Below are 8,599 nucleotides of genomic sequence, written 5' to 3' on the forward strand. Positions count from 1 at the left end.
GAAATAAAAACATGTATATAAATTCTAGGGAAATGGACTAGAACTTTATAGATTAAGCATAATGTTTTATGTTGCTAATTTAATGGTAGAAAATGTTAAATATCTTTTAAAAGTTACAGAATTGTAGTTTTAAAAAGAGAAACCTCTTATCTACAAGACGGATATGAGAAAGAAGCTGTGATGGGTTGTAACTGATATGTACCTTTGTTATTCTGGAAAGACTCAACTCTTGTTGTAGGGAAGTAATAATCTAGGTTGGTACTCAAGGCTATAGTACGAGTCTTGTCAGAAGTTGATGTATTGTGCTATTTTAACAAGAAGTGTCCACAAGCTGCCTCTGTGCCACAGTATCATTATAATAGTTCAACTTGAACTTCAAAGCCATTTTGCAAGCTATGTCTCTCCCCATACTGTGTCTTATTTAATGGAGCTAAAGAGTGACTAGTCAGTATACGGGTGTCTACTCTGAAAGTGACAATACATATGCATTGGTGAAGCAGTGGCTGTCTGGGCACCCAGGAGCCCCGGATGTCGACACCAGATCAAGCTGCTGTTTTGCTGTGCCGCTGCGTTTAGGAGTTTGGTACAACCAACAGTGATTTTACCTAGAAATAAAACTGAGTGAAGAGTCAAATAAGCGCCTCAGTTAGGAGAGACAATATTCTAACGCAATTTTCCACTAAAACCTGAATTTCCAAAATGTTTTGAAACCTCTGTGAAAAATTGCAACATCTTAACCTCCATATTCTTTTTCCTTACCATGTTATAAAGTCTTGAAAACCTAGCTTAAGCACTGCACTGAAAAATACATACCATTTTATGTTTATTTTTATCTTCCTGATGCTTTCCCCTACCCTGCCTCTCCCTCATATGCAGGGGGCAAAGGCTAACTTTTATATTTTCTTTCTTGTGAAAGACTTGATTGTGATTTTCAGAGTTCCGTTCTCTCTTTTTTTTTAAGTTGTGTTTATTTGCTTCATTTAAAGTTCCAGTAGAAGAGATAACCTCATAAAATAATAGAGAATGAAATTCAATGAAAAAGCTACAGGTTCTGAGAAGATCTTTAAATTTTTGAGATTTTCCACTTAGTTTTAATTGACAGTAATTAATAAGTGACCTCTTGTTTTGCTGTGTCCCAAAAAAAGAGATATAGAAAAGGGGGGAAAACATGATTATATGGCCGAGGTATAGGTCCAAAATGTCCTAACATTTTCAGTATTCGAGTGACTTGAAAACTAGGTAGGTAGATCAGTAGCTCGTCAAAATGCTTTCTCAGAAAAGAGGAAGAAAGACAATCTGACCGGGTCTGGTTTCAGGGCTGCTACATGAGCATTACCTAGCAAAGTGTCACGAATAACCTACAAAACTTAACAAAGCTGGTAAGAAATGAGCGTGCCTGATGTCTTCTGCTGGCTTTTCACAAGTGCTGTAAATTTTTTTATAAATAAAAACTGTGAATATATACATACAAATTTTAAGTATTCCCCCTTTTTTATTTTTGAAAATCACACAGCTCTGATTGGAGGTGCATTGTGTAAAAATTAGTGTGAAGACAGAATTATTTAGGTATAGACAGGATTATAAAAGAAAAATAGAAGTGTTTTAAGACACTGAGGTTGAAATCACTAGTAATAAACCTAATAGGCTTATATACAGTTTCCTGCCAATTGACAACGAATGGCTAAACCAAGAAACAGCTAAAGTATATGTAGTGTTTGAACTTCATTCTGTGATGCTTGGCAGAGAAAAAAAATTTCATGATTACCTGTCTCGGTTTTTAAAAAAGTCTCAGCACATAATTCCACCAAAGATTCATAATGAATTTCTTAAATTAACACTACAGAACACACCTTACCTTTTCCTTCCAAAACAAATGAATAAAAACATTGCATGCTCTGATTTGCATATCAAATAACCATGGCAAAATTAAGATCTCAAAACTCCCTTCCTCAAAAGTTTCCCCTCCTTTCCTCAAAATTGAGATAGTACGTTTCAGAACCAGGACATTTAATCATTCTTCTCAATCTGATAATACAGTTTTACTATTCCTTGCATCGATTAAAGTCTTCCATTTTGTTACAAGGAAATATATATCCTATACCCTTATATAAAACTTAGGACATTTGTTTTGGGCCAGTAGGAGCATTCCAAGCTGAATAAAAAGGGGTTTTGATTTTTAGGATTCTCTTCAGGTTAATCATATAACCTATTTTTGCATTCCTTGTCAAGTTAGATTGTTCATACTTTGTTTTTTATATCTTCCATAGCTTATAATATTAGTAATTTAATGGGTTACTACTTAAGTGGTTTGAGATTCTTTATTGTAGATTTTCTGTCATATCCAAATTTTGTGGGTGAAATGCCTCACCAAGTCTTAAATTCAACTGGAGAAATACGAGAGCAACCCATTGTTGTGTGGGTGAAAACCCAAGTTTCTGGTACAGCTGGCCATCTGTTCCATCATAGAGAAGAACGTAGGGAATTGTCCTGATGTCCTAATGTCATTGATGATGTCTGCAGTCGTCTGAGAGTCAGCATCGATTATAGCCTGTATGCCATAACCTGAGGTAGTGATAAGCCTGAGGAGTACAAAGAATTGCAGGAAACTGGGTCGCTGTTAAGTTATGATTGCCATACAAAGAGAATTTTATAAGCTTAGCCTAATAAGCCAGACCTAATTGCTTAGAGATTTGGAAAAATAACCTAATGGCCTGACTCCTGAGTTTTACTAACAGCTATTTCTAAATAAATATGGTCCCAGGATTTTGAAATTGTCTTCTCTATTCATATTTTTTTAAAAGGATGGGAAAATACTTACTTTTTTCAACTATTGCAGAATTATTTCTTACAATATTTTATAATACTAATATGAAATTGGTAAAAAATATTTTGCATTATATTATATAACAGTTCATGATTCGTAAAATAAGATACACACTCTGTACTTATTAAACTGTAATTAGGAATTATCGCTAAAATCCGAGCCAGGACCCTATCCTAATCTAGAACATATGTGCAGTTGTCCACATTATGTCGTGGTTTGTTGTTGTTTTTTTAACACAAGACCCTGTGCAAGTAGTGTCTTAGTAGACAAAAAACTCTAAGCTCCTGTTTAGACCACTTACATGTCTGAATAATAAAGCTGCGAATGGCTTAAGGCAAAAGGTGATTCATCACTAGTTCATAGTCTTTCAAAGGCTGCTCTGTGAAAAAGGTAGAAAGCATTAAACCAGCCAGTATTTTTTTCTTTTTTTCCAACATGGTATTCTGCTTAGAGTAAAAAAGATCACTTGGTACTTTATAGCTCATTTACCTGTTGTGGGTGGGGATTAAAGGTTATCTTTATAATTACAGGGTGTCCCTTTAAAACTAGCTCCATAGCACTAAAGCCAAAACATGGGAGTGGCCAACATAGACTGGTATGAAGACACCCTACTGAGTGTTCTCTTACTGTGTCAGCATTTGTGAGGTTTTGAGGCCATTAGACCTCTGGAGAAAGCTGCCTTGGCTGTCCGCTACCACACAGCTTTTTACACTCCAATAGCTGCTCTTGGGGTTTTCTTTTTTGAAGCTGTTTTGGCACTAATTCCTCTTGGTGATGACTCATAAAACAAATGTTGTTTTTCACATAGTTCCTGAAAGAGAAAGAGGCACTAATGAAAATGTCATTCTTTGTTTACAGTACTTAGAAAAAATGTGCAGGCTATTATTTTTTTAAATCACTCGGGCTTTAATGTTTTAGCTATCCAAAAAAGAACATTTTTTTTATTTTTTTATTGCAAAGCCTAGATTTATCAAAATTCAGGGTACCACAGACCTTTGGTCAACGTCATGCAAACAGTGAATGGGTGGAGTGTCTTCCCAGATCACAGGGCATTCCTATATGCAGAGAAGGAATCCAAGGATAGTTTTGCATAGAACTCATGGAGGCCACATCTCAAATCCTCTTTTTTTTTTTTCCAGTTTTCAGACTACCGATATGCCTATATTTACATAGTCTGCCTTCTGTGGTATCCCCTTGCTCCTGCATTAACAAACTATTTTCTACAGGGTTATTCCCCTCAGCATAAAAATATGTTCTAATATTTTACATTTATTAAAAAAGAGAAGGCCACCTTTGAACCTCTCTCCCCTTTCAGATATCGTTTCCTGAGATTTAACTAGTTAATCAACGGGCCACAATATACCAGGTAGTATGGTGGGTGCTTTGATTAGAGGAGATAAAAGACTCCTGCTTTCCAGGTGCTCACATTTTAAGAGAGGAGCAGCACATAAGCAGGTAATTTCAAGTAGTAAAAGTGCTGATGAGAAAAATCAAGGATAGGGAGAGAGAACGGCTTAGTTGGAGGGGGAAACTGGATCATACTTCCACCATCTCGAAAGATTTGAGATGGGATCAGAAACCAGAATGAAGTTAGGGAGGGAACCATGTGAAGAGCTGCAAGCTACGTACTTGTATTGTGCTTATAGAAAGACCAGCATGGCTAGAGTATTACAAGCACATGAATGGAAAATAGGGTCAAAAGACCTTCTTTTTTAAGATGCGGAAAAACCCATGCCAGGTTTCCATGCTGATAATCAGTAGAGATCTAGCAGGGGTAAAATATGGATGATACTGGTGAGCGTGGAGAGTGCCCTGGAGAAGCGAAGAGGAGGGCGTGTGAAGTGGTTGGCCTCACCTAGGACTCATGGAGTTAGAGAGACCTGGGGGGGGCGGGGGGGGCATTTTGGATACAAATGCTGATGTGTGGGTTGACGTGGAAGGTTATGGAAGTTCCCTTCTGATTGTGTCCATTTTCTCAATGAAGTCAGAGCAAGGCCATCAGCAGGAGTGAAGGAGGGCTGAAGAGGTGAGGTTTCCAGAGAGAAGGTGATATTGAGCAGTGGCCTATGAGGGAGGCAGTTCATGGACCAGGGACATGTGTGATTATTGAGGGCCACTTGAGGTTGGTGGTCATGATGTTAAAATGAGACCCAGTCCTCTGCTTGTGTGTTTTCTCAGCCATGTTCAGCTGTGTGACTGCAGACTCGCACTTGGCACGCCTTAAAATGTAAATCAGATCATGGCATTCCCCTGCTTAAAATACTTTAGTAGCTCCCCATTGCACTTAGAATGAAATCCAAACTCACTCGGCCAGCAAACCCCTACACGTCAGTCTCTACAGACTTCCTAACTGAATCTCAAAGATTGCAGCTTCCTGGAGTTCTTTGGATTTCTGGAACAGGTCAAGTGTTTTTCTGGGTTAGCCTTTGCAGTAGCTCTTTCCCTCTACCTGAATTGGCTTTCTCCCTATCTTTGAAGGGAGTTGGCTCTTGATCATCACCCAGATTTTATCTTAAATGTTACTCTCAGAATAACCTCAGGTCACCCCCAATTACTGTTTCATCAGTGCATTTTCTCAAGGCATATTTGCTCACTGATACATGCTGCTGTAGCACCTAGAACAGTGTCTGGCACATAATATATGCTCGGTAAATATTTATTAAATAAATGAATTTGTATGAGTGAATGAAGGAATGGCCACAAAAAATTAACTGCTAAAAGTGAAAAATAACGTAAGCCTCAGATCTAAAATATTTACAAAATGTTAACTTGTTGGATTGCTCTATATGTTTCCACCTAAACTGGGGAAAAGAATAAAAGTCACAACAGACATTGCACATGTAGCAAACATCCCATTTTGAGTTTGTAGCTGGCAAGGCAAGAAGTTCAAAGTGAAATCCTTTCAAAATCTTTCCTGACCTCTCAGCTGTGTATTTTATAAGAAGCTTAACAACCTTGGAAGAATATTTGTTTTTTCAGGTTAATAGGAATAGGAGTAAAAGAACACAACTCCAAACATGAAAGAATGTGTTAAGCAATGGATTAATTGATACTATAAATCGTTTCCTTTCTTACTCCTTAGCAAATCATTGGGATATACACTTCAGTTGTCCGTTTCCCTGGTGACAAAAGTTAATTCATTGTTTCCTTAACTCCTATATTCATAAAGACTCTCTTAACAGAGTCCTTCCTCGGTCTTCAAGTTCACTTCCCCTTCCCTGTCCTAGCAAGTTCCCTGGACTTTCTGCCACTCCACTTTACTTAGCGAGTTTGATCACTTTTCAATACCATTACGTATTTTATTTTGTCTGATATTTCCCTCCAGGAAACCTTGTTTAGCATATATACTTCATATGTACTCTGATTAATTTACACAATTGTCTGCTTATGTTTTTTTTTTAAATTGGTGATTCTAAGTATATGTGTTTATAACAGTTCAAGTGTGATAGGTGAATTTAACATACTTAAAGGGTTCTCCATTTTCATTTGAAAAGCGTTTGCCCATCTGCGGCTTCAAGCTAAGACAAGCCTACGCTCTCTAGTGCGGCATAAATAGGAACTTGCCAAGATTTCTGAAAGCAACTTTGTTTCCTGTCTGCCCTCAGTACTGGGCTTCGCCACAAGGATACACCCCTAGCAGACAGTGTTACTACTGCCACCAGTGAGCTTAAAATGCAGAATTATTTTGCCACCTCATCTTTCATAATTCTCTGTGCCAGTGCCCTTATCTATTTGTTCTTCAGTACCAACCTCCCACTACTCTTGTAGTCTGTCAGGGGTCAACAGTACTTTGGCTATTGGTTCTCTCCTAATTTGCAATTTGCAACTTTCTTGGAGAGGGTATGGATTTACGGTTGAGTAATTGCATGACTCAAAAGTAACAAATGTGATTCAAAAACATTTCCTAATTCAGAGTTTTACTAATTTAGACAGATTCCTTCCCCACCCCAAGTTCTGACTGAATAGTTTTGTTGAGCTTTAGATCATATGTTCTTAGGGACTGTCTTATTCTGGCGGTCACTAGATGGAAAACCAGTCTTTGCTTAAGTTGTGCCTTCAAATTTTCATTCAGTTTGCAGTTTGATACATTCTGACAGCCCCACATGAAAAACAGATCTAAAAGTTTCTTAACTCATCCAGATCATTCTGCTTTCAAGATAGACTTTTTAAGAAAGAGTGCAATAAGGGGTCATAATAGGGTAGGTCCTTAGCTCCTTCAATTAATTCATTGCTACTTTCTCCCTACCTCGAATTTTTAGTTAGTGTTGCTCACAAGAATTTTAACAAACCTTTATCTTTGAAGGAATTTTGCTCCCCCAACCAGTAGATGGGTAGCTCAAAAGTGCAAAAGGTGGGTTTTCATAAAGCCAACGAGACTGAAGCCCAGGACTCCTCACCTGAACAGCCCCTTCCAAGACCCACATAGTCATGCCTAATTTTACATTCATAATTGGTATTATTTTTCTTAAACTGGGCCCTCAAAGGCTTCGGCTCCACAAAACATGATCCTCCCCGCTTAGGTACCTATGTGTTGAGCACCAGCATCTGCAGCATGGATATTTCTCAGCTCCAGCTCCCTATGTACACGTGCAAACCTTCTTTCCTCTCTACCTGCATGGCCCATGGGCGCCTCACATACAGTCTGTGCAAACTGAACTCAGCATTGTCCCCGACCCCTCACCAGACTCCTGCCTCCCAAACCTGTCTTCCTACTCTTCCGGGCCTTGGATGGATAGTGGGTTCTCTGAGCCACAGGGATCCCCATGCCCACCATCCCCTCAACTGCCTTGTCCAGTCGAGCTCCCAGCCGTGTAGCGGCTTCTGTTCCTGCACCCCAGCCAGCCCCATCGTTCCCTGTGTTTTCTCCAACTGACTCCTCTAGGTCTCCCTCATTCGGCATCTCCCCTTTCCCTTTTCCATATTTTGTCAGAGTGCTCCTTCAAGAACCTGGTTCCTTTCCCTGTGCTCCATTGTCTTCAGGATAAAATCCTGCCTTCAGGATAAAATCCAATTTTTTTACCAAAACAGATGAAGACTCTTCCTGACTGCTCTCTGCGCTGTGCTCTGGTCTCATCTCTCAGTTTCCCAGCTCAGAACGTGTCCTGTTATACCACACTGATAAGGGTACCTGCCTCTGCGTGTGACCCCACCTCCGACGCCCTCCCATTCCTCTTTGCCCAGATAACGCTTTCATTATCTCCTTCAGGAAGCTCTTACAGATGAACTCCAATATACGTGACTTTACATTGTGCTGTCCAACACAGTCATGGTCTGGCTTCTTATCTGCTTCCTCAAGTAAAGAAGCTATGGATGCTTTGTCTCCTTATAGCTTTAGCTCTTTCCTAGTACAGGGCCTGGCCCGTAGGAGATGGCCAGCAGCGTGTTGGATAATATCTGAAGTGGTGGAGAGGGGAGCGCTGTGGCTTAGCCAGTATGGCTCCCTTACACCTCTCCCTCCGCCCACTGCACAGACTATATAGACTAAGTCGTGTCCTATGACCCGCAGATCGAAGCTTGTGTGGTTTATACTATCATCCGTAATCTAATCCTCACACACCGTGAATACAGCATTGGCCTTGTCCAGAAGTTATTGAATTTAACAGTGGATACTTTTTAGTCATCTGCTGGGAATCAGTATTAAGCGAGGCACTGTAAAGTTGACATGAGAAAGATAATAGGCAGAGACCGTTTCTGGAAACCGCACCTTGATAACCTCATTAAGGAGGTGAAATCACAAGAGTGTTAGCTAAGGCAATAGAGAAGACAGCAGGAGTA

General features: G+C 39.5%; 1 protein-coding gene across 2 annotated transcripts in view; it reads right to left on the minus strand.

Moving 5' to 3' along the window:
- Window positions 1–308: 308 nt before the first annotated feature.
- Window positions 309–8,599, minus strand: part of SLC2A12 (solute carrier family 2 member 12) — a 69,434-nt gene continuing 61,143 nt past the window's right edge. Inside the window, exons 5-6 of one of the 2 annotated variants that reach the window (XM_019624698.1) lie at window positions 3,452–3,635; window positions 309–2,579 (exon numbers count right to left, since the gene is read on the minus strand). In XM_019624698.1, coding sequence (XP_019480243.1) covers window positions 3,482–3,635 — 154 coding nt within the window. In that variant the 3' untranslated portion in view covers window positions 309–2,579; window positions 3,452–3,481. Of the gene's footprint in view, window positions 3,636–8,599 lie in introns of both variants that reach the window. The other variant, XM_019624697.1, reaches the window with a different exon arrangement.

The sequence above is a fragment of the Hipposideros armiger genome, unplaced genomic scaffold, assembly GCF_001890085.2.
Source record: "Hipposideros armiger isolate ML-2016 unplaced genomic scaffold, ASM189008v1 scaffold_600, whole genome shotgun sequence".
In the NCBI taxonomy this organism is placed as follows: Eukaryota; Metazoa; Chordata; class Mammalia; order Chiroptera; family Hipposideridae; genus Hipposideros; species Hipposideros armiger.